This window comes from Grammomys surdaster, unplaced genomic scaffold (assembly GCF_004785775.1).
Source record: "Grammomys surdaster isolate TR1022 unplaced genomic scaffold, NIH_TR_1.0 125928, whole genome shotgun sequence".
Taxonomy (NCBI): Eukaryota; Metazoa; Chordata; class Mammalia; order Rodentia; family Muridae; genus Grammomys; species Grammomys surdaster.
In genome coordinates, this window is record NW_021620751.1 from 2,820,336 (window position 1) to 2,846,935 (window position 26,600).

The following is a 26,600-nucleotide window of genomic DNA, read 5'->3' on the forward strand; positions in this document are numbered from 1 at the left end:
CCCAAGTATTAATTATCTCACGGGCTGGAAGAGATGGCTCAGCAGTTAAGAGCACTGACTGCTCTTCCAGAGGTCCAGAGTTCAATTCCCAGCAACCACATGTTGGCTCACAACCATCTGTAATGGGATCTGATGCCCTCTTCTGGTGTGTCTGAAGACAGCTACAGAATATTCATATACATAAAATAAATCTTAAAAAAAAAAAAGAATTACTTCACTTGGGTTTGTGAGACGGCTAAATGGCTCAGTTGTTGATCACCTCACTGGAGGGCTTGTGAGACAGCTCAGTGGTGAGTATATACTGCTCTTCCAAGTGTGGGTTCCAACACACCACACCTAATCTACATAAAACAAAATCTTTTTTTTTTTTTTAAAAACAAATTATCTCGCCAGAGCCTTTAATTTGCAAAACTTTATTTGTGGACAGTTGGGCAAAGATCACACAGGATCTAATCCTGCTCTCAGCGAAACTATGATTTTTTTATTAACAAGGCCAGGCATCCTGTGTTATTTTTACACTTTTACAACTGAACATTCAGTTTTTAATACTAAATGTCAAACACATCTGAATTACATCTTTCCCACAGTGCTTCATGATATTTAAATAAAGACTTCTAAATTCAATGCATGAAACTGACAGTGACATTTGTAATTATTTCAGGGGTACTGGGAGTGGGCTCTCATCGTTTTCTTGAAAGGAACTTGGCACAAAAGGCAGCAGAGAGGTCTCTGTATGGGGTGTCTGAGTCAGACTTGCTGGGTGGTATCCGGCACAACTGGCGGAATGCAGGGGAGCGCAGCAGCAGGTTCTGTGAGAGGCCCATGAGGCTGGAGCACAGCCAGTAGAGAACAAGCGCCTGGAGAGAACACATAACGGTCAGCACCTGTTCCTGGATGGCCAAGGTTTGCAGTCAGTAAAAAAACACCAGCATTCTGACCAAGCTACCTGACAGCATGAGGACTCCACCAAGCACGAAAGCTTGAGCACACCAAGAGCAGACTGGTGACAGAGAGCAGGAAAGCACCCTTCGTTGACTACTAAGACTTTTTCCCAGCACAGGTACTGACAAGCTGATTCTGCAAGAGAATGGTAGGAGCCTGGGGGCGTGGCTACTTCCCTTGGCAATCGTACTGGACCTTACTTTCCCCATTACTCATTGGTCTCCCATGATTCCCCAGCAACTCTCTGTCATCAGGATGCATTTCTTTAGTTCTTAGAGACAGAATTATCAACTTTCTTTTGTGATACAACCCAGGCTGGCACTTCAGACCAAGCCCTGAAGCCTTTCTATACACACATGTGTTTCCTACACATACATGGGTTTCGAGCTTTGCTTGAGCATCAGAAAGCAGTCTTGTCTCAGAAGTAAAATTATGTGGCTGGTGAGCCCTGTCTGGATGAAGCTCTCCAAGTCTGAGAGTCCTGTTCTCTAACCTTTGGTTTGTATTGGTCATTTCTCTTTCTTCAGTTTCCTACCTATAAAATGGGACAGCAACTGCTCCCACCTTAGAGGACTGTTCTGAGAACATTAGCACACAATGGCAAGCACCACCCACACCACCCACACCACCCACAGGGAGACCTCTAGGGCAGAACATTAACACAGCAGTTACAATCAGTACCTGAGGTTTCTGGAAAAGGGAAGGCCTGAGGAGCAGCGTCAGCTGTTTACCTTCCCTCCCCTCCCATGCTCAGGCTCCTCATTATTCAAACGGGACACTGTAACAGGCCTGCCTCACGGTACCACTGGGAGAATACGACGGAATTTGCAAGATACATTAATAAGCGTGCCTACAAATGGCGAGGTGGTAAAGGTGGCACCAACCCAGATGATATGAATGTAACTCCTGGAACTCTCACGGGGAAGCAGAGAACAGACTGGAGGAGGCTGTCCTGTGACACCACACATGTACCCTGTCACATTCTGAGTAGCTGGGACACTGGCTGGACATCACCTTCAGCTCACACAGGAATTGGCAAGCTTTTTGTGCACCATGTTTTTCAATGCATCCAGATGGAACCATAGCTGCTATCTACATAACTCTTTTTGTTGCTAAGAAACAAAACTCTAATTCTGCTGGGTATAGGGCATCTAAAAAAACCACTATACATACTTTCTAGGCTCTTAAATTTGATGTGACCAAGTAAGAAAGACATAAGGACTTATCTGTGGTGGGACAACTAGCAATGCTCCTCAGAATGACTATGTGTACCTGAAACACCCTCTGCCATCTGCAACCTAACTGGTTCCTGCAGCCACCATGACCACTGTGGCCAGGGCAAGTGTCAGAGGTGGTGTGTGATGGATCAGGAAGCAGAGGCAAGCCTCTTGCTGTCTTTGTGGAGCTGCCACATCATCTCTGAACTGGACCACTCTGGACCCCGGGGTCAGAGTTAAGCATGGGTTCCTAAGACACAGTTTCACATCTGTTATAAACTCTGAGCTCCATCCTTGACACACCCTGTTCTTGCTTCATCCGGGGTTTCTCCTGCTCTGGGGTTACACAGAATCTTACAGCAACACTCCACTATGGGAAAGTACTGTGACACCACCATTTCAGGTCTGCTTCAGATATGTGAAAGCTTATTTTGCACAGGTAACAGATATTCACCCAAGTACCAACTTAATATACATTTTTACACCAACAGCACATTGCTGTGAGTCCTCAAGAACGGTGAGAAGTTCCTACCTGCTCATCTAACCTTAACTACCAGCAACTGAATTCCAATTACTGGCTTCATGTTGGCTCTGAGTAAAGATGAAAACGAACCCTGACATAGCTTTTGACAACTTCTAAAGTACCTTTGGAAACTATGTAAAAGACTGAAGTAATGTAACAACAAAAATTATTCTTCTAGTTCTTTCAAAACCTTGCTCGGGTCTCAACAGGGACAAGTGAACAAAGCCACAACAATGCACAAGGTTAAGTATCAGGAATCCATACCAACTTTGATGTTTTTCTAAGCGCTACAGTCCGTGGTGCAGTCTAGATGGAAGTTGTTCAATGTATTAGCTAGTCGAGTAGGTAACTACCTGACTATGGAGGTGTTCTGTCAGACTAAAATAGAGAGAGGCAAGGAGGGAGTGACAGGAGAGTTGGACACATCCACAAAAGGTGAGTCAGTCCAGGCAGTGCTCAGTGTCAGCTGTTCAACAGCAAGGGTCCCGTGGGTAAAAGGAAGCCCCAAAGCAGCAGGCCGGCACAGGCCGGCACAGGCTGTGGAAGCTCCTCATGGCCCATGCAATGCTATGCTACTCACCGAGGGTACTGTTGCAGCAACTGGGATCATCAACACGGAGACAGCACGGACAAAATTCGTAACATACACTTGAAAGCGAGATGTTCCGATTTTTTGTAGAGCGAAAATCTGAAGTAGAACACACTCACCATGACTCAAGTACACACTGAATCAGGTAAGTTTTTAACCACATGCTGAAGCCCAGGCTTTTAGGTGCTTCTGTCATCCCAGCATTGGTAAACTGAATCAGCAACTCAAGGTCATCCTTGGCTTATGGACTTGTGAGACCTGAGACATGCTAGTGTCCTCTGACAGGGTTCCACTGTACAGCTGACTGGCCTGGAACTCACTCAGTAGACTAGGGCAGCCTCAAACACTGCCTCAGTGGGGATCACAGGTGTGTACCGCCCCACTCTGTTAAAAGCTAGTTTGAGACCAGCCTCTACAAGTACCTTTAAGGGCTGGCACTGTGGTTCAATGGCACAGTACTTGGCCTAGTGTGTACGTCATGGCCTCCACCTCTAGCCCTTGAACACAACAATTTCAATACTAACAAACTTACATAACTAACTGTCTATCTCCAAGGCGGGGAACCACAGTTAAGCTTCTGTGCCTGTGGAGCAGGGGGTCTGTGACTGCAGAGGCAAGCCTGCTGCTGCTGCTGTTGACTTTGGGAGACAGCCTCTCACGATGTAGGGATTCTCTTGGCTCAATTTCCAAGTGATGAGGTTATAGATTGGTGTCCTCACATCTGGCAGTCCTGTATTCCCAGAGATTCCTAATCCTACACAAGTTTTAAGTCTTATGCACCACTTTCCCTCCCTTAAAATGAAATAACGACAGTGTAGTTCTCACAGGGTTGGTCTGAATTAGGTAATTCCTGTCAACTGTTCAGACGCTGGCACGCAGCACTGCTGAGTTAGTGCTCTTCGTCGGCACTGACAGTAATTCATTTCTGCCTCCGTTCACCACTGCCTTCTTCCTACCAAGCATTTCACTGAACACAAACCAGAGCCACACTAAAGAACATTTATACTGCACATGACATCTTTTCCCAACAAAAATTCACTGATGACTTCAGATTTTTTCCTTAAAAACAAACAACGAAAACGTGTTTGTGTGTTTTCCCTATACGTCTGTGTACCACATGTGTGCCTGGTGCCATGGAGTTCAGAAGCACTATGAGTAATGGAAGAGGTGACTGACAAATCCTGTGGTTTTCATGTATGTGTTTCTCTACTTTATCCCAGCAAGGTGCTATGCATGGAGTTGGACAGAAGGTAAACTCTGTTGTGAGCAGCCATGTGGGTGTAGGGAACTGAGCTCAGAACTTGTGCAAGAGCAGCCAGTGTTCACTACCAAGCTATTTCTCTAGCACCATCTTTTCTTTTTTCAGCAGGGATACACATGTCCTTGGGTGCCGCATCCTGCATTGTCACCTGGAAGGGACAGAGCGACCCCAACTCGAGCCACTGACCTCCACTATCAGTAAGTTGACAACACCGACAGAGACGGGCAGAATCCAGGTGGAGTCCACTGCAGTGAGGTCAGGAAACCACAGCGACCCGCCAGCAGCTAACTGTTCCTGAACAGAAATGCCTGCTGGAACAGTTGATAGACAAAACAGGAACCCTCAGAACAGCTGAGAGGTGTCAGGAACATGCACAGAAGAGCAGCCCAACGATCTCAGGGTGCCTCACTCAAACATCTGCATTCTTCTTACTCAAGCTATGTATAGTCAATATTTTTGTTTTGTTTCACTTTCTCAAGTTTTTGTTCTCAACAGAGACTGCGGGTTTACACTTAAGACTCTGAATTCTGTAAGGAAGACAGCAAATGGGAGTTATAAAAACTAGGATTGCTTTTCTTGTTTTGTTTTGTTTTTTGAGACAGGGTTTCTCTGTGTAGCCCTGGCTGTCCTGGAACTCACTCTGTAGACCAGGCTGGCCTCGAACTCAGAAATCCGCCTGCCTCTGCCTCCCAAGTGCTGGGATTAAAGGCGTGAGCCACCACCGCCCGGCTTAGGATTGCTTTTCTATGGGGATGCAACATTAAAGAATTTGAGAGATGATAATTTCTGTAATAGTTACCATCTGAACGTGTGGCCCCCGTGCTAAGGTTCCGGAGGGCAACAGACATGAAGATCCACATTGGAAGCTGGACCCACACCAGCACCGTGGCTTTGAAAGGGTGGCAGTTGTCACGAACATACAGCTCCGAAACAAGTCTCCGCATGTTCTTCAGATAAGTGAGTCTATGATGAGGGTGGAAAGAGAGAATGACACCTGACCACTAGCAGAAGCTTCACCCTACAGTAGTCTGTGGTCATGGCTGAAGGGTTGAATGGGGTTCGAACTGTGGTAACCAGTAGGGGACAGCTATTAACCAGAAGGCACACAGCCTTTTACTGGCACTGTCAGACTACAGCTTTAGTCTCTAATGATCTCTAGCCAGTAAGGTTTTTTTAAAAATAATTTTATTTATTACAGTCTCTAACTGCTTGAGGCCAGGTTCCAGCTACATAGCCAGTTAAGTAAGGCAAACCTGGGCTACCTCATAAACTCCTGTCTCAAAATGAAGCAAAAAAAAAAAAAAAAAAAAGTATTGGTTTCAAGACCAACGAAGTTTAACACAATTTTAACTACAGATACTACACTTAAAAGCATATTTTACTTAATCTGTAGTCCAGGCAAACACCATCACTTGACCTCCCAAAGTAGCCTTTCTGTTCAGCGGGGTTCCTGCGCTGTATACTTTGTCAAAATGGCCTCCAGTTTTTTCAATCAACTTCCCAACAAAGGTTATATTAATCTGTTCACCAAATCAGATTGTTTTGCATTTGACAGAGTCTCACTGTATAGCCCTGACTGGCCTGGCACTCAGTACTTAACAAACTGGCCCTGAATTCAGAGATCCACCTACCTCTACTGCCTAAATGCGGGGATTAAAAGTATGCAGCACCACACCCAGCTCAATTACATTAGTTTCTGAGATGTCGTGGCCTCAGACAGTCCAAAATAACCTTGAATTTGGTAAGTAGCCAAGGATGCCTTGACCCTTCCTATCACCACCTCCAAAGTGCCAGTATTACAGGATTATGTGCCACCACACCTAACTATTGCTTTTGACTGCTAAGTCTTACTTTCTAGGCCAAGGTCTTGAGGGATGATTTTTTTTTTTTTTTGAAGCAGGGAGGGTAGTACTAGCTCAGAGTAGCCTCCAAGTCATAAGCCTCCTGGGGGTGCACCGCTGACCTTCAATCTCATATCATACACATTTAGTACAAGGTAGGCCTTTAATTGGTGTATTGAGTTTAGTCAATTTGTAATATGCTGAACAAGACAGTACACATGTATGTTCTAGGCCCTTCCATTCTAATTGTATCTGTACTTTCTTTCTCTACATACACCTGCACATCCTGTTCCTTGAAACTTTTAGGTCATCCAACAAAATGGGTGAGTGCAGCACAGGCAAAGCACCATAAACATCACCTCACCAAGCCCTCTATAACCCAAGTGGACAACTAACTATTCACCTGTTCCTGGCCCACTGCTGTAGCTCTGATTTCTCTTCATATATATATATAAAAAAAAACCCCAGAACTCCAGGCTTACACTTATATGTAACAAATAAGGCTTTATGTTTCATGCATTAATACATATACTTTCTACTTTCTTCTCTTTCTGAGACAAGGTCTCAGTCTGTAGCCTGGATGGCCTGGAAGTCATTATGTAAAACAGGCTGGGGAAACTCAAGAGATAAACCTGCATCTTCTTTCACAGTACTGAGATGAATGTCTCCCCTCAACTGTTTAGCTACTATGTTTCCCTACATGTCAAGTTTTCTTTGCTGCTCGTTTTAAGGTTTATTATTTTATATGTATAAGTGGTTTGCATAAATGTATTTAATTGCATCACATGAATGCCTGGTGCCCTCAGAGGTCAGAGTGCATATTGGATATTTCTAGGACTGAAGCTACAGACAGCCATGAGCTGCCATGTGAGTGTTGGGAATCAAACCTGGGTCCTGTGAAAGAGCAATAAGTGTTCTTTAGGCAAGATATAGAGACCAATGCTTTTAATAAACAGCACTCAGAAGACAAAAGCAGGCGAATCTCTCAGTTTAAGGCCAGCCTGATCTACAAAGTGAGTTCTAGGATAGCGAGGGCTATACAGAGAAACCCTGTCTCAGATTAAAACAACAGCAAATAAATAAACAAGCACAAGCAAGTGCTCTTAACTGCTGATCCAGCTCTTCAGTGCAATGTCAAGTTTCTATTAGCACCAAATAAAGATGACAAAGCTCATGTTAAATAGAATTTGCCAAGCATGGTGGCACATTACTGTAGCGACACCATCTGGAAGGAAGTGCAAGACCAGCCTGAACTACACAGTCAAACCACCTCACACCAAATACAATTAAAAATAAAGGGGGTGGGGGGTGGGGGGCTGACCCATGAACAACATGGGATGGGACAGGACGGGACCACATGGCAATTGACAACTACTTACTTGCCCAGCTCCCTTGACTTATGTCAAATCTCAGTAAGGTATTTAATTCACTGACTTTATCTTTTCAGTGGCTCCCCCAGAACAGAGGCCAGGTGTGGTATCACAATATGTGTAACCTAAGCACTTGGGAGGTGGGAGTAGGAGGATTAGGAGTTCAAGGTCATTCCTGGGTTCAGTTCCCTAAATGGCATCCTGGTGCACATGAAACCTTGTCATATTAGATATACAGAGGCAGGTACAATGGTTCACATCTGTAATATGAGAGCTGAGAGGCTAGGATGGGAGACCACTCAGCTTCACAGGAGGTGGGATAACCTGTTACTTCCTTTCTTTGATTCCATTCCAATATATAAAACAACCAAGCTGCATAGTGATTAATATGAATAAGCCAAAAGAATACCTAACGTTATATTTACACTATATATACATATAGGTACGTATTTGTGTGTATGTGTGTGTACATATTCACACACACATATATACATATATATGTATGTATGTATATATGAACTTTTTTATCACTACAGATACAAAGCTGCATACCTGGCCACTCTCTTGGACCAACCAAACTGACGTGCACAGACTGCAACTTCTTGGTTAAGGCGCTTGGCGATGTCTTTTATTTCTGGTTGCAAGTTTTCCACCTAACTAAAGAAAAAAGCTGTTTGATGAGCATATAAAGGGTCTTTATTGATAACCACTACTATAGTTAGCTTCAGTGGCTAACTTGGCACATCTAGGAGAAAGGACCTCCAACTAAGAAATTGCACCCATCAGATTATAGCCCACAGGGCATTTTTTGATTGCTAATTGACATGGAAGAACCTAGGGCACTGTGTGCCTCCACCCCAGGCACAAGAGCCTGGGCTGTATAAGAAGCCAGTAAGTAGTGTTCCTCCAAGGCTTCTGCTTCTGTTCCTTCTCTGATCGACTATATAGCCTACAAACCACATAATCCCTTTCTTCCCCGACTCAGAATTTGGTCAGGACAATCAAACAGTTCTATTCTGTTTTCTAGACTATATACATATGTTGTTTACTGATCACATTTGTAATCTGAAACATTTAAGAAAACTCTATTAGATATTAGCTTAATATATCTTTAGCCCCAATTTTAAATTCCTGCTTGTACACCTATCTGCGTGGTCTTGGAAACCAAACTGAGTTAAACCAACTGCAACTTCTTGGTTATGGGTGCCTGACGGTTTTCTATTTCTGGCTGTGCATAACTTCTGAAATCCTGACTCCCAGTATGTAGCAAATCTAACAGCACCTCCTCCTAGGGTTTTGAGTAAATGAAATCTGCATCCCGGATTTTACTGTTCCATCCTTAGATTTCCCAGTATAGAGAAAACAGCATTCCAGAGTGTTAACACCTCACTGTGACTGCATCCTGGCTCAACGCTGATGCTTCGTCCCTTCCTGGCAATCCTCTGTGACTCAAAGTACTTAAACTCTTGATTTATTCTAACTCCCCCGCCTCCCCAAAGCTGCCATGGAAAGGTAATACAATGCCAATTCCACTGAAAAGAGAGTTCCTAAAAGGCCAACTCAAAGTTTCAATTCATCAGATACAGGGTCATAGGTGGTAGGTCCACAGTAAGAATATAAGTCTGGAAACTGCTAACTTAGTAATGCTTTTCTACTAATAAAGAGCAGTACAAATAGTGACAAATAATGCTGCAGACGCACTGTTAAAACGTTTAGGTCAAATGTTACAGATTCCTCCGTGCCATTTCTTCTGTATACTGGTCTCAACTAAAGTTTGGGAAGCACTTGTATTTCGAATAAAGCCTTGGTAGGTCGGGTGAACTGTTAAGTACTCGAGTCACCAACCATCATTTAACATGCAATGCTAACTAAATTATTTAAGCAAAGACGCAGCCTCGATGGTTAACACTAGCAGGTAGGCAGCACGGGGACCAACGCCCCTCACCTTAGCCAGGATGTAGTGCTGATAGGCGGCCAGGGGCAGAGTGACAGCACCGCGCAGGGCAACGGTGCTGAGTATGATGCTGCCCCACCAGGGGAGGCCGGTGGCCTCGTGCGCGCCCAGCAGCACTTCCTCCGCCGTGCGCACGGGCGCCGATGCTGCCAGGGCCTCATACCAGCCGCCCGGAGACGCCGCCGACACCGACGCGGCCGCCCATACCGGAAGGGCTGGGAGCCGCGCGCTGCTCCAGGCAGGCGGTGATCCCGGTGCCCGAAGCCGCAGGGTGGGCAGCGACCGGAGCCACCCGGCACACGAGCGGCATAGCATGGCTACGCAGAGCGGCCGGCAGGTTAGCCTGACGGCCAAGGAGACCACGCGCATCAGGAGGCTGCGCGCATGCGCTAGCTCGAGGCCACGCGGGACCGTTCCAGCCAGAGATAATGTCCAGCGTCGCGCTAGAGATGACGTAAAGCCCCGCCTTTCCCACGCGGCACCCGGCAGCTTGCGGCTCTCAAGACTCCTTTCCTTGCTGGGGTGGAGCTCGGAGGAGGAACCGGAACTGCAGGGGTAGGCGGGGCGAGCAAACCTCCTTGCTGTTGAGTTTCAGTTTCCACCCAAGGAAATTATGGATTGAGTACTTGTCGTGACCTGCCTGCTTCCGCCCAAGGCGCGTAGCGTCTAGCTCCGTTTCTTCCACGCACTGCGGAAACACCTACTTTAAGAGTACGGAGTGTTTCTGGCTCGCTCAGTGTTAGTCTGCGTCCTTTATCCCCTAGGCACAGTTCTACCTTATAATAAGACTTAATTGTCTTTATCTGTTCCGGTTAGCATTGTGTATTCCTTTATGAACAGGAAAACGTAGAATGCCTAGTGGTGGCGCACGCCTTTAATCCCAGCACTCAGGCAGAGAGGCAGGAGGATGTATTGTGTATCTTAGTGTGACTCTGAAAAGAATCACCATCATAATAAGGACCCGGGGAAAAGTAATAGTTTTCATTTTACAAAATGAATTATCAACAGCACAATTTTGCTCCAACGGGAGCACGGTCTTCTGGTTAAATGGAATGCACAGGGCATACAACAACTGTGAGTTTTTCACATTTGTGTTCCTGGCTATAGCAAATAATTTGGACAAGGTGTTTTCTTACAACGAAGTGCCCACTCCTAGAGTAGGCCAAAGTGAACTGAGTTTTTAGAAACTTCTCCCATGTTTGGTAAAGCCAAACTGTGGACACTGTCCCCTACTTCATTGAACACCTAACAAAGCTATCAGATAATGTATTTTCTGTAACTTGGGTAACCTGCCTTCAGCTCCCATACCACAATCCTCTTTTGAAAAACAGTTCACCTATCTCTTGCTAATTTAATTAGGACACCAGTAGTGTTCCCCACCCTATTTCCAGAGAACTGGTAATATCCAGTAGGCCCTTCCGAAATGGCCTTAAGCTAGAGAAGTTACTTAAAAAGCAATTCCAAGTTCCAACTTACCATATGAGAAACTAGAATCAATTCTCAACACTAGGAAAATAAGTAAACTCTAGTACTTAATTATGATAAGCACAAATAATCCTTTCTCTATGAATAGATCTATTATTTATAGATCTTTTGTTCACAACCCTAAACCAAAAATTTCAAGCAGTTATTAAAATCACGTTTTTTTTCTACAGCTACAGGTTTCTGACCACCTCTTCTGATATATGTGAACACCAGTAATCATATAAGTCAAAGTAATGGAAATAAATCAATTAAAAAGTTAAACCCATATATTGTAATGTGAACTAAACCTATTAATACTTATAATGTTGCATATGTGAGCATGTTTACTTTTTGTATTCTTATTAATGTGCATGTGACATGTGTAAATATAACTCTAACCCTGAGGAAGAAACTCATGTGGTATCAGAGAGACCACTTGAAGAAGCCGGGCGGTGGTGTCGCATGCCTTTAATCCCAGCACTTGGGAGGCAGAGGCAGGCAGATTTCTGAGTTCGAGGCCAGCCTGGTCTACAGAGTGAGTTCCAGGACAGCCAGGACTACACAGAGAAAAACCCTGTCTCGAAAAACCACAAAAAAAAAAAAAAAAAAAGCCTATTCTGTCCTTCTGGAAAGAGAATTCTAAGGATTGGACTAAGGTTATCAGGCACAGCTTTAGGACCTCCCCACACCCCCTTGAGATATATGTCCTCACGGTAGCACAGGCTATCCAAGAACTTATTATATAATACAGGCTGACTGTACGCTGGGCAATCCCCATGCACTAGTGCCAGAGGCAAAGGCAGGATAAGAATTCAAGTCTGGGTCTCACCAGAAACACCTGAAAATACAAGGGGAAACTGCTTGCATTAATGCTCTGAAACTTATTTTTTTGCAGTTGTTTTACAGATTTTTAGCATTTTATGTATATCCTACATGTATTTTATGTGAACTGCACCACCTGCCTACCTGGTACCCTTGAAGGTTGGAAGAGAGAATCATTTTCCCTGGAACTGGGATTATAGATGGTTGTCAGCCACCATTTTTGGTCCTTCAGTGTCCTCTGCAGAGGACAAGTGCTCTTTACCCCGACCCAATTCTTTTTTTTTGGTTCTTTTTTTTTTTAATTTTTATTTATTTATTATATGTAAGTACACTGTAGCTGTCTTCAGACACCCCACAAGAGGGCATCAGATATCATTGCAGATGGTTGTTAGCCACCATGTGGTTGCTGGGATTTGAACTCGTGACCTCTGGAAATACAGTCAGTGCTCTTAACCACTGAGCTATCTTACCAGCCCCCGACCCAATTCTTAATCCAATCGAGCTTGCTATCTATGTGAGAAAGCCAGGGGAAGTACCCGTAAATCATGAATAGCATCATCCCCAATGTGTATCACATTCAACACTGAAATGTTTTGAGTTGTACATTATAGTATAAAATGATCACATGTTGTCTTAAGGCAAGCTAACAATCCTAACATGGCAAATTAACTCTTGCGCAACACATTAAAAAAATTACACACACACACACACACACACACACACACTCTCAGTATTTGCCATCAACTTTTTCAATTTTACTTATGTCATACAACTAATTTTTCTTCTTAACTTTTGACCTTTGAAGAGAGCCATCTAAGGGGGCTGGAGAGATGGCTTAGTTAAGATCACTGGGTACTCTTTCAGAGGACTCGGGTTCAGTTCCTAGGGACCTCAAGCCACTCACCCTGTACTACCCTCTTGTCTTGTCTCAGACACTTGCACAGTAAAAATCTCTTTCCATCTGTCTGTCTCTGACACGCACACACACACACACACACACACACACACACACACACTTTTTAAGAGACAGCTAGGTATACTTGAGGCCAGCCTGGGCTACCTACTGAGTTCTAGTCTAATCTGTGGAGGGGGAAAAAAAAAAGAGAGAGGCACAAATCCCTATCAGCCATATCATCACACAAGAAGCAAGGAGAGCTGGAGGATTGCCACAAGTTGAGGTCAGCCTAGGCTACATAGAAAAGTCCAGGAATTCGTAACACAGTCTTAGGCCTCCCCCTCCACACCAATGTAAATAGATGGTTCTCAATGGTTCTTACCATTTTTCTACCTGTGATGGGATGAAGGCAAGCAGCACCGGTGTTCAGTAGAAATCCAGCGCTTAGCAGGCAGAGGCAGAAAGATGCAGTGTTACACACCAACCTCAGCTACAAAGTACTGGGGTCACAAGCACCACAGGCATGTGCCACCACTCCCTATTTATTTTTTTCACTGCTAGGATTAACCATTGTGACATATACTAGACAATCATTTTACTAATCATTCAAATTGTAAACCTCAACATTTTTATTATAGAATATTATTATTAGCACACTACTCAAAATTTTAATATAGGTTATGCTGTCATTTTAGAGGGCTTGTTTTCCAAATAAGACTTCTAACCTGTTAGAGAAAAATTTTAGAAAATATTTGAGGCAAATTATTCTTATGAGAAATTATAAAAAAATAACCCTTGAAGTCAGATTCAGGTTTTTCTTTTTGGGGGGAGGTTGAGACAGGGTCTCTATGTAGCCCTGTTGGGCCTTGAATTTTATAGACGTGGCTGGCCTTGAACTCAGAGACCCTTCCACCAGGCTCAAAGACATGTGCCACCACATCTGGCACACTCTTTTCATTTTTCTTTTTTCACGCAGGGTTTCTCTTTGTAGCCCTGGCTGCCCTAGAAACTACTCTGTGGACCAGATGGGGTTGAGAGATTCACCAGGCTCTGCCCACTGACTGCTGAGATTTAAAGGTGTGCGCCACCACAGCTATATGTTAAGTCACTTCTTAAAAAGAAGCAAACTATGTAGTGTGCAGAGATAATCACATACTTCAAAAAGGGGGTGGGGGGGAAGACCTGCATGGTCTCAAAACTTTTTTATTAAGTAAATAAAATGTTCTATATTACATCTGAAGTATAAAAATATATTTGAAAAATATTCCTAGTACAAATTTCTAGAACCATGGTACGGTCCTGCTCTCTCAGCATAGACAGGGCTCAAATCTGTTTCCATGCTCCACATTTTAAGACCAAGAAAATAGTCACTTTTCCACCCTTCTTCCTTTTTCACTGAGACACTCATTATGTGTGGTGAACACCACTACTCACACGTAGTAGTACACCCTGGGTAGTGTCTGTTCTCCAACTCTATTATTTTAGGCAGAAAATAACTCTAGTTATCTCAGAGAAGTATTGTGGGAGCGAAAAAGACAGAACCATGGCAAAATTCAATACAAAATGTTAACATCAGTTTTGTTGTTTTGTGTAAGTGCTTTTTAATTTTCTTTTCAACTCATGGCTATATTTGTAGGTTATTTTCCTTCTAATTTGGGTGTATTAAGCAAAGGTGGAAAACTAAATGTATATACTTAGCATCCAAAGTGCTGGGTGGGTTTGAAAAACTACCTTATACTCTACTCGGGTCACTACAGACATAAAATCCTATCATATACTATGACAACAATGAATGGTATTATCAACCTTAGGTAAGCTTTAGTTCATGTTTTACAGTGTAGTTTGTCTCTAATTAAAAACCAAATTGATAGTATTTGACATGTGTTATGACAGTATTCTCATGTATAAACTGTTTTATATTTCAATCATGTGAGTTACTTTTCCATAGGAGACAGGGGAGGACACATATTTTTGTATACATTATTGTTTATTGTTTCAAGTGGATGGAATATATAATTCCCACTGAGTAGTTTAGTGTGGCCCTGAATCACATATAAACAGGTTAAATGGAGACTTTAATTTATAATCCGTGTATTCATGGATTGACCATAAATCATTTTAAAAACAAACCCAAACACTCCTTTCTGAGTTGGCCCAAGTTAGCTGCTCATCCTTTTCATTTCTATAACAAGTGCAGAGAGGGAGGAGCCTTTCAAACTAAAACATAGATGCTTGAAAAGGGAACTGCATGTTGACTCTTGCTGACCAGAAGAGCCAATGTTAAGAATCAATATTATCCAATATAAAATATGCTAAAATCTTTAAAAATAAACAATATATGCTGACTGAGAACTGTGGGGGCTTTTAAGTGGCTCAAAAGTCTCAAGTTTTCTGGTTAAAAGAAACCACTGGCGCCACTAAAGATGCTCCACATCTGTGTAGCAGCCACTGTGGGAAAAAGCTTTACAGGATGGTTTTCACTATTGAGCACGAGAATCTTACTAAGTAGTAATAGTGGCAAAGAGAGGGTCCAAACTGAAGAGATATGTGTGCATGGGTTTGAAAAGTGTGACACATTTAATAAAGACATAGAAAAATCAGAAATGTCTTCTATCTGCCTTGCTACAAACAAACCCAATAGGGAGTAAGATGGGTGTTTCAGAGCTAACGCAGGGAACATCCACTGATAATGCCCATCATTTTACTCTATGCTTAAATTATACAAGTAGAAAAGTGATGCTTATTAATAGTTTAATGTATGAAGGAGACATCCAGATTTCTGAATATGAAGGTACATATCTCACATGAATTTAAGTCTACGTAAAGTAGAGCCTCTAGACTGACATCCTGAAATTTACTTTCTCCTTAGCCTTTCCTGTTATGTAAACAATTGTACATTTATTTGCCATTCTAAAACTTCAGGATCAAGTTTACATAATTTTGCTAAATTTCCGTGTTTGCTCAGAAGCAGTTTACAGTACTAAAACCAACCAGCCAAAGAACAGCTTCAACAGAAAGTTATGTCCAAAGGAGAAGAGGGAAAGAAGAAAAATGATAAGAAAAAAATGCTAACTAAGGTAAAAACGGATGATGATGGAGAATTGGCTGTCACAAATGTTCACAGAAAATAGGTCAGTTAGTAAGTTCTTCTGCAAAAAGCCTACACACTTCAGTCAAGCACATCAGTAGAATGATTTGGGAGCATAAAAATGTTTCTCGGCCACTTGTGATTTCCTCTGAATGAAAGGAATCTGCAGGCTAACAGGCTTATCCTCATCAGCCAAGCTGGTTCATGTGCACACTGTTCATGTGGGGTGCCCAGGGTCCGGTCCATACCTATGAACATAAAACATTCATGTCACCAAATACAAATCAGGCACATACTTAGGTTAAGATAATACTCGTAGAAACAGTAAAGCATCTATGGACTAAGACAACATAATCTCATTCAATCTTCAACATATAGCCAGATTTGGCAACACATTTAGTCCTAATAAAGAAAAGGAAATACTCTGGAGTTCAAGGTCATCCCCATCTGTATAGAAAGTCTCATGGACAGCTTGGGCTACGTGAGACCTCTTGTCAAAGAACTGAAAGAGAGGGCTGGAGAAGTGACTCAGCAGTGAAGAACATTGGCTCTTCTGCCAGATATCCTGAGTTCCATTTCCAGCAACCATATGGTGGCTCACAACCATCTGTAATAGGATCCCATGCCCTCCTTTGGTATGTCTGAGGAGAACCACAATGTACTCACATACATAGAATAAATCTTAACAACAACAAAAAACAAACAAAGAAAAAAGAACCAAGAGAGAAGGACAGGCAGAGGTGGCTCACTGGCTAAGAGTATAGGATGCTCTTGCAGAGGCCTGAGATTTGATTCACAGAGTTCCACCACACCTTTTTACCTTTTTTTTTTTTTGAGACAGGGTTTCTCTGTGTAGCCCTGGCTGTCCTGGAACTCATTCTGTAGACAAGGCTGGCCTCAAACTCAGAAATCTGCCTGCCTCTGCCTCCCAAGTGCTGGGATTAAAGGCGTGCGCCACCACTGCCCGGCCCACCACACCTTTTAATGGTCTATAATTCTAGTTCTAAGATCCACTTATAGGCTCCAAAGGCACAAAACATGTATGCGATACAGACATACATGCAGGCAATACACACACACACATAGGGAAAAAAAAATTCCTTAAAAAAACTACTATTTCTGAAAACAGGATAAATAAAACATGCAACACCCAGGGGGTGGGGGTTAGGGATAAAAATAAAAAGCTGCAGCACATTAGGAAATACTAGGAAAAAAACAGTAATGTTGCACCCCTGTCTGGGAAGGAGTCTGGGAACTGCAGAATGCTAAGCATGTGTTCTGTATCTAAATAACACACCTTCTAGTTCCCAAACCTGTTCTCCTTGCTTCCCTTTTCTTTTTGAAATCCTAACAAGAGGTGATGCTCAATTTTAAAACTACTAAACAATATAAAGCGCTGTGAAAACACAATTATTCAGAGCTACTGAATATATATCAAAGTAAATTAAGCATCAGAAAAGTATGGTTCCTTATTCCTACTATCCCAGGACCTGGGAGGCTGAAGAACTTGTCCTTAAGTTTGGGGTCAGCCTGGGGTACTTAGTGAGTGTCAGATAAGACAGAAAAAGATATATTTTGCCCAAAAACAAGTGTATAATCATTACTCTAGGTTTTCATATACTGTAAAGCTCTTAACAAAGTAGCAAATTGTAATGTTAACATGAAGATCACTTTGCATCTTGCTATTTTGTTTTGTTTTTGAAAACAGGGCCTTACTATGTAGTCCTAGATGGCCTGGAACTCTCCATGTAAACCAGGCTAACCCGTAACTTATGAAGATCTACCTGCTGAGTGTTGAGATTAAAGGTGTAAACCACCACGGCCAGCTATGTAATAAAATTCTTCTACATATCATCTGCTACAGAATAAAATATAAAACACTTTTCTATAATTAATTTAAAAACTGTGAGTGCTATTTTACAAAGATCTCTGCTCCATTTCAGCTGTAGTCAATGTCCTTTACTGGCTGTATTTACTGTGCTCTTTAAGCTGCCAGGATTTACCTAAATTCTATTTGCTTCATATTTTGTAAACATGCAAGTAACTGCTAGCTGATTAAGCAGTCTTACCGTTTGAGGACCATTGTTTTCTGTGGAACTTGAAACCATCTTTATCAGTGAATTCCAAGAAGGTTCTGCAGAATGAGGGCCATTAAATATGGGTCCTCCAGCACCATCAGGGATAGGTGCTACTGGAGGAAGCATTGCATTCCCATATACAGAAAAAGGCATACTCTTAAAGAAAGGGGATAAAGAGAGAGAGAGAGAGATTAATATCCAAGTCACTATTTTTTTCTTAGCCTCCTACCTCTGATAAACAATAAAAATCTTACAAGGACTATGTGAAGAGAACTTTGTCATAGAAAACAAAAAGGCATTTGAGAGGCAAAGGCAGTCTGGTTTATGGAGTGAGTTTCAGGCCAGCTAGGGATACATACATACCCCATGAACCCCCCACCCCCCACCCAATAACAGCAACAAAAAAAACAGGAACAAAACAAAATCAATCAAAGAGCCAAAAGGCCTAAAACTGATTTTAAAGCCTCAACTGACTTTATGAAATTATAGGTTATTCACAAAACCTAGAAATTATTCTCTGAAATGAACTTATTTAGCTAGACATGGTGGTCAAGGCCTTTCATCCCAATATTCAGGAGGCAGAAGCAAGTGATCTGTGAGATGGAGTTTCAGACCAGCCAGAGCTACCTGTTGAGACCCTGTCTTACAAACAAAATAAAAAACAAGCAGAAAGTAATCCCTAGCCCTGTAAAGGGTTCTATGTGGGCTGGAGAGATGGCTCAACAGTTAAAGTATTTGCTGATCTTGCAGAATACCTGAATCTTAGCTTCTATTTTTGATGGCTCATGGTTTCCTGTAACTCCACCTCCAACCACTTCATAAGGCCCTCTTTGGCCTCCGCGGGCATCTGCATTCATGTGCACATACATATTCACATGTACACATAAGTAAAAGTAAAACCAAATCTATGAAAACCAAAATAAATAAACAACATACCCCAACGAGAACAAACCAACAAGCGACTGCTGAAGTATGAGTCCCCTAAATCGCTAGAAAGACTCTCTTAGCCAGTCTGACCTGTCAAGCTCCAGAGGGACTTCATAGCTTATCACTTGGAAATGAAAGATGACCAGGAATAAACAAGAACAAACAAACAAACAAATGAACAAACAATATTTTGTAACAATGAAAATATGTATTTAAATTACCCCAACTTTAGGAAAGTCCATGTATCCTGCAGGAACATGCTGATGGAATGTACCAGAAGGAGTTACAATTCCTGTACTATCTCGCTCCAATGCTTGATGCTGTGAAAACACTCCTGGGTCAGACATTGGCCTGTGAATCATGGGATTTCCCATCCCAGGGTTACACCAGTCCACTTTGTCTGAGAGAAAAGAAAGTCAAAAATGAAAGTTGATAACATTTAAAATAAAGACACAATTAAAAAAAATACTTTATAATTCCTATTTTAACTTACACCAAATTATGAATTCTTTCAAAATAATCTATTTTTGTTATGTTTACAGCAGTATTTCCACATTGCTTAGTGAACAGTATCGTAAAACATAACAAAAAAGTTAAACATCATTAGAAATGCCTAGTATAGTAAATAGGTGGAATTGCTTTTCCCACTGTGAGTCTATAGGAAGAAACTACAAGACAATTAAGAAACTGTGACTGTTTTTTGATTTTAGGCACTGGTATATCCCTCAGATCCATGGCATTAATGAGCTTCTTCCCTTAGAAATGGGCATGATATAAACTTATCCTTAGTAAGTGAAGTGAGAGGGAGAAGGGAAATAAGTATATCTACTCTAATATGATAATTAAAGTAAAATGTTTGAAAAAATAAGATGCCAACAATTTCATATGGAGAATTCTGAAAGTTCTCACAAATGTCATTAATTCATACAAAGATAAAATAATACACAAAAGAATTGTATAAGTATTCTAACAATGCAACTGGAATACATCAGATATTTGAGAGGGTCATCTTGAGAAATCTTGACCATGAGTAACATTAATGGACAGTGGCATCTTAATATGGCAAAATGAAAATACAAGTAGGCATCTGTAGAGCAAGAGAGCAAACACGTGTAATCAAGTACTAGGAGATGAAGGCAAAAGGACTAAGGTCAAGGCTCGGTCCCAGGGACATAGTTAGTTCAAGGACAAGGACACTACAGTATACAGGAGACTTTCTCAATAAACCAAAATTGTTTATATGTATTAGATTATTTTCAGAGGAAAGAACACATGAAACCAGAACTAAAAGAAGATGATCAGTCTAGCTGACAAGACAGGGACAGAGATCCTTTAAAGGAATGGTGAGGTCCAGACAGATGTCAGCTAACAACTGGCTGCATCTCCAGTTTCAGGGGATCCAATGCTCTTATCTAGCCTCCTCGGGCACCAAGCACACAATCGTTGCATAGACATACATGCAGGAGAAACACCACATATAAGTAAAATATCAAAAAATTAAATGAATGTAAAATTGATTAAAATATTTTAGGCAAATGAATAAGCTTCATTTCCAGTAATAAACAGCATATCATACCTTGACTGCCACCAATCCCTTCAAAGGACCAGATGCCACTATGTCCTACTGATGTAGACAAATTACTCCCAATAACAGATGGAGTTGAAGTTCCAGTTTGCCTGATCCGTGCAGAACGCTCAGTCCCAATTGGGACTGGAACTTTCCTGTCCTGAGAGACACTGCTGGGCTTTTCGGACCCTAAAGTTACTGAAGATGGGGCAGGAGAAGGTGCACGAACTCCAGAGGATACTGACTGTGCTGGAGACTCTGGAAAAAGATATTTTTAAATAGAATACAGGTACTCGGTAAAATATTGAATTTTGTATAACCAAATCTTAAAATACACATTTTTCTTAGGAGAGCTGAGATTTAATATTACTTTTAATTTCCATACAAAGAAATCAGTTTATATATACCATATTCTTTATTTTTACCCCCTTACTCCCATCACTGTCTCGTCCCTCTCCTCCTCCTTCAACAGCCTCTTTCTTGCTTTGAAATACTTTTCTGTTTTAAGAAGAATGCTTAAGCTGAGCATGTTGGTGCACATGTGCAATCAAAGAGCTACAGAGAGAGGTTCAGTCAAGATGACTGCAGCCAGGCACGGTGGCACACACCTTTAATCCCAGCCTTCTAGAGACAAAGACAGTAGAATATCTGTGAGTTTAAGAGACTACATACACACTTGGGAGGCAGAGGCAGGCGGATTTCTGAGTTCAAGGCCAGCCTGGTCTATAGAGTGAGTTCCAGGACAGCCAGGGCTACCCAGAGAAACCCTGTCTCGAAAAACCAAAAAAAAGAGAGAGAGAGAGAGAGAGAGAGAGAGAGAGAGAGAGAGAAAGAGACTACATACATAGCACGTTTCAGAACAGCCAAGGCTACATAATAAAACCCTGTCTCAAACAAAACAAAATAGAGGATAACTAGAAATTCAAGGCCAGGCTAAGCTACAAAGTAAGACTGTCTTTAAAAGCAACATATGTAGAAATTAAGATCTGATTAACAATAACAATTTAGTTCAATGATATAATGCTTACCTGAGATTCAAGAAGCCCTGAGCTCAATTCCTAATACTCACCCCCCACATATGCATTTTATAAAAAGCCCAAGGATTTTACGTTAGACTATAATGATCTTAATGCTACAAACTGGGGAACTACTCATTTAATAAATCACCATCTTATTATTAAGCAAATATCTGCTGCTAATATAAAAATCAAAGCGTTTAAAAGAACAATGTTTAAATTAAATGGATGCCCACTAAGCCCAGGCTGGCATTAATCACTGTATAGCTAAGTATAATCTAAGCATAGCTAAGTATGATTAAGTATTTGTGTGTCCGAGTGTGATACATGCACATGTTTCTGTGCAGGTGTGCATGCCATGAGGATGTTGGGTATCTATCCTGCTCTATTACTCTGCCCTTGAGACAGGATTTCTCAGTGAAACTGGAGCTAGGTTAATAGGAAGCAAGCCCTTTTCTTGCTCCACCTTTCACAGTTCAGAGTTACAAGCAATAGTGTAGCTCTCTCTGCCTTGCTTTTTACTTGGTGTTAGGGTCTACACTTAGGTCCTTATTGTTTCAACAGCAAGTGTTCTTACCCGGCATGCGAGTTCCTGAAGCTGCTGAGCTTCAGATTCTTCTATTTCTCCTGAGAACTAGGTGCTGAGATTATACCTATAATCTGCCACCATGCCTGGCTTATGCAGTGTTAGGGATCAAATTCAAAATACTGTGTATGCTAGGTAAGCACTTTATCAACTGAGCGGCACCCCCAGTTCCCTCAAACTGTATTCTTTGCAAACAACTGTGTTTTGTGTTGAGTTACTATGAATGAGACTGACTCTTCATAGAATCATATGCTCAAATACTTAGTCTAAAATCAGTATGAGATTTAGATAAGATTAGAAGATATGGTCTTGTAGGTGTGTCACTGGGGATGGGCTTGCTTTGAGGTTTCAAAGGCCCAATCACATGCCTTTAATCCCAGCACTCTGGAGACAGAAGCTGGCATATCCAGCTGTAAATTCCAGGCCAGGGTGGTCTATAGTGTGATTCAAGGTAGGCAGAGTTGGCTACTGTTCCAGCACCATGCCTCCTGGTCTGCTGCCATGCTCCCCGTCAAGACGTTTATGAACTCTCACCCTCTATAAACTGTTTCTTCTTTCAGTTGCCTTGGTAACGGTCTCTTCACGGTAAGAAAATAATAATTAAAACAGAAGAAAGCAGGTACTTGGAGATGGGCCAAATTGTTGCAACATGCCTAGCCATGCTTCTTTTGGGAAGAATGTAAGACTTTTGTTGGACTCTGGACTAGGAAAGTCATTGAACACTCTAAGAGATGCTAAATAGGCCACCCTAGCAGGGGTATGGAAAAGTCACGTCTAGAGCTATGTGAGGAGGGGCTGCAGGTGGGCAAGCACACACTGCAGTGTTAGTTGGAAGCTCAGATTTCATCCTTAAGCGTGAGAGAATGATTTGAAACCTCTGCCCATCACCAGTGTCACACCTCTTTCAACAAGGCCACACTTCCTAGTCCTTCTCCAACAGTTCTACCAACTGGAGACACATAAGAGTCTGTGAGGGCCATTCTCAATCAACCACATTTCTCTCCCTGGCCCCCATAGACTTGTGGCCATATCAGAATACAAAAATACTTACAACTTCAAAATTCCCCAATTTCACTCTTGAGACTGAGACTCAAGGCAATCTCTTAATTATAACCCCCTATAAAATCAAAAATCAAATTGCCTAACTCCAATATGTTGTCAAAGCACTTAAATCAGTCTGGCCCCCCACCCCCAGCCTTACTGACTGTTACACACTTCTCTTTTTTGGTCTGGTCACACTCCCTATCCGCACACCTGACTTTATGGCTTTCTTAACCATGGAGGAAGAATTCACAAGCCAGAACCACGTTTGGCCTAAGCTACCATATTCTACTGCTTGCTTAGGGTAGAACCTGGCACCATTGTTCAATTATGTTTGCATTAATCTGTTGCCTTGCAATTTCTTTAAACAAGTGGGAAGGTTGCCTGGACTCTACAGAGTGAGCTCCTGGACAGCCAGGACTACACGGATAGAATTTAAAAGGTGAGGGAGAAAAGTTTGTGTTATCTATACAGACAAGTGTTTCTATTTGTATTAGAGACAGTTTTTACAGTACTGCCTAAGTGCTTTGAAATTTACTATAGGCCGGTGGTGGCACACGCCTTTAATCCCAGCACTTGGGAGGCAGAGGCAGGTAGATTTCTGAGTTCGAGGCCAGCCTGGTCTACAGAGTGAGTTCCAGGACAGCCAGGGCTACACAGAAAAACCCCGTCTCAAAAAACAACAACAACAAAAAAAAAAATGAAAAAAAAATTACTATAGATCTAAGGCTGTCTGAAATACAAATTCTCCTACCTTGGTCTCTAAAGTAGCTGGAATTACAACTATGTCTCATGATGCTAGGCTCTCTAGTCACATGTTTTGTAAAGCTAGAAATCAGTCTCATCACTAGTTATATCTGAAGAGTAAATATAAATTGAGAGTAAGTAGGTATGGTCAAATGGTAGAACACATGCACTGAAGAAGTTAAGACATTCTGGTTTCACCAGCATGTACCATTCAAAAAGTAGGTTTTAAAAGCACTTTTGCTAGCTTGGTCTACAGAGTGAGTTCCAGGACAGCCAGGGCTACACAGAGAAACCCTGTCTCGAAAAACCAAAAAGAGTTAGAAATTATATTCCTTACAGCATTAAAATTATGGTGAAGTTAAAAATCCCAAATTTGGAATGAACTGAAGTAGCACATGAATGTACTCCAGCGAGTGGGAACTGAAAGCAGTGAATCTGAGGCCAGCCCGGTAAATAGGAGAGCCTGTCTCAAAAGCAAATATCCTACACTTGCAGAGCTCAAACCTTTTTGCTTTTTTGTTTGTTTGTTTTTCAAGACAGGGTTTCTCTGTATAGCCATGGCTTTCCTGGAACTCACTCTGTAGACCAGTCTGGCCTCAAACTCAGAAATCCACCTGCCTCTGCCTCCCAAGTGCTGGGAGTAAAGGCGTGCGCCACCACGCCCGGCACCTTTTTGCTTTTAAGGAAACAACTTCTCCTCTGGGATACACTTACCATTTGATGCTGATGAACATGGAGTCAACAAACTAAGTGGGGAAAAATGCTGTCTGTTAAAGTTAGCAGCAGCAGGTGCTCCTCCAAGGGGTGCTCCTCCAAGGGGTGCTCCAGGCCCATACATCTGACCTCCTGAAAGACTTGAGGCAAAGTTTCCCAAATGTGTAGAAGAAGGTGTTACAGAACCATATGGTGTGTCCATGTTGACAATACCTATAATGTAGAAGACCATCATTACTTACATTAATTATCCTCCAGACCCAGGAGAGGCCTAGAAAGTACTTAAGGAGGGAGGGAGGGAGGGACAGAGGGAGGGAGAAGAAAAGAAGAAAAAAGGAAATTCTTAGTTGGGTATGGTAGCAAATACCTGTAATGCCATAGTCAATAGGGTCAGATTAAGATGATCTTTGGCTGCATAATAAATTCAAGGCCAGACTCACTGTAAGAAGGACTCTATCTCAAACACAGGGCTATTCACACATCCAGAATCTCACATGGTCATACACATCTATAATCCCAATGAGGTTGAGAATGGCCACAATTCAAGTTTGACAGCTATAAAGAAAGATCCCTTCTCAAAACTATTCCCTCATGAAAAGAGATGAACAAAGGGATAATATGAATGAGGAAACAGTATTTACTAGTCTGCATTCTGTTCTTTAAAAAAAATCTGTTTTTTTTAAAAAAGAGTCACAGGCTAGTAGCTGGAGATAGGTCAGCAGTTAGGAACACTTGCTGTTCTTGCAGAGGACCTGGGATTGGATCCCAGCACCCACAGGATGACTCAGAACTATCTGCAACTCCAGCTCCAGTAAATCCAGTCTTCTAACATTCCTGAGCAACAGGGAAATATTTGTGCACACATATGCATGCAGCCGACACACAGAGGAAAACAGAATTATTTACACTAATAGTAAAAAAGATACAGGCTGGCAGAGGCAGGGCAATCTATGTGACTTTGAGTCCAGCCTAGTCTATATAGTGAGTTCTAGGGTGGCAAGAGCTACACAATGAGAACCGGTCTCACAATAAATAAAAATTAAAATGTGTAGACCTCAAGTTCACAATATTCTGACCTGTGTGCAGCACTACAATGGACTAGATTTTATTTAAAGTATAATTCTTCTTGAAGTGTATGTTCATGAGTATTTGCATGTCACACTGTCTCTGTCCCAATTTCCCATTCTATAAAATATAAAGTCAGCTATAAATAGTATGACAATAGCCAGGCAATGGTGGCACACGCCTTTAATCTCAGCACCTGGGAGGCAGAGGCAGGTGGATTTCTGAGTTCGAGGCCAGCCTGGTCTACAGAGTGAGTTCCAGGACAGCCAGGGCTACACAGAGAAACCCTGTCTCGAAAAACCAAAAAAGTTAATCCCAGCACATGAGGCAGAGAAAGTCAGATCTCTTACATCAAGGCCAGCCTCATCTACATATTGCGTTTCAGGAAGACAGGCTACAAAGAGAAGCCAGAAAAACAAAACAAAAGCTGGAAAGACTGGACTGGAGAGATGGCTCAGTGGTTAAGAGCACTGACTCCAGAGGTCTTGAGTTCAATTACCAGCAACCACATGGTGGCTCACAACCATCTGTAATGGGATCTGATGCTCTCTTCTGGTGTGTCTTATATCTCCAAAAAGATAAGGTCCCTCAGGGAAGAAATGAATTCAACATATAGCCAAGAACTACACTGAACCCTAAGTGCTAGAAATACAAAAGTATGCACTAACACTCTGTTTTAAAAGTACAACAGTTCTAAATGTAATCTGGTACCCTATACTGGACGACAAAACAAGAAAAGCAGCTAGCTATCTAAATACTGTAAAATCTGGAGCCAACTGCCAAATACTATTTTTTTTCTTTTGAATATATATATATATATATATATATATATATATATATATATATATATATATATATGTGTGTGTGTGTGTGTGTGTGTGTGTGTGTGTGTG

General features: G+C 42.0%; 2 protein-coding genes across 7 annotated transcripts in view; both read right to left on the reverse strand.

Annotated features, from left to right (window-relative positions):
* Nucleotides 1-397: 397 nt before the first annotated feature.
* LOC114608667 (cytochrome c oxidase assembly protein COX18, mitochondrial) lies at nucleotides 398-10,012 on the reverse strand. 2 transcript variants are annotated; one of them, XM_028752671.1, is made up of 6 exons: nucleotides 9,689-10,012; nucleotides 8,296-8,396; nucleotides 5,332-5,495; nucleotides 4,719-4,843; nucleotides 3,263-3,370; nucleotides 398-857 (listed from the first exon to the last, which is right to left on the reverse strand). In XM_028752671.1, exons 1-6 carry the CDS (start codon nucleotides 10,010-10,012, stop codon nucleotides 681-683), a joined length of 999 nt encoding a protein of 332 aa, XP_028608504.1. In that variant the 3' UTR covers nucleotides 398-680. The 2 variants fall into 2 exon arrangements, with proteins under 2 accessions (XP_028608504.1, XP_028608505.1); XM_028752672.1 differs by having other exon boundaries at nucleotides 8,296-8,400; nucleotides 9,689-9,796.
* A 4,834-nt stretch (nucleotides 10,013-14,846) lies between these two features.
* The window catches only part of Ankrd17 (ankyrin repeat domain 17), a 134,260-nt gene continuing 122,506 nt past the window's right edge, over nucleotides 14,847-26,600 (reverse strand). For all 5 annotated transcript variants that reach the window (XM_028752657.1, XM_028752655.1, XM_028752654.1 and 2 more), the window contains 5 exons: nucleotides 24,643-24,855; nucleotides 20,548-20,796; nucleotides 19,193-19,371; nucleotides 18,036-18,200; nucleotides 14,847-16,214 (listed from right to left, as the gene is read on the reverse strand). In XM_028752657.1, the coding sequence (XP_028608490.1) occupies nucleotides 16,155-16,214; nucleotides 18,036-18,200; nucleotides 19,193-19,371; nucleotides 20,548-20,796; nucleotides 24,643-24,855 (866 nt within the window). In that variant the 3' untranslated portion in view covers nucleotides 14,847-16,154. The remainder of the gene's footprint in view (nucleotides 16,215-18,035; nucleotides 18,201-19,192; nucleotides 19,372-20,547; nucleotides 20,797-24,642; nucleotides 24,856-26,600) is intronic.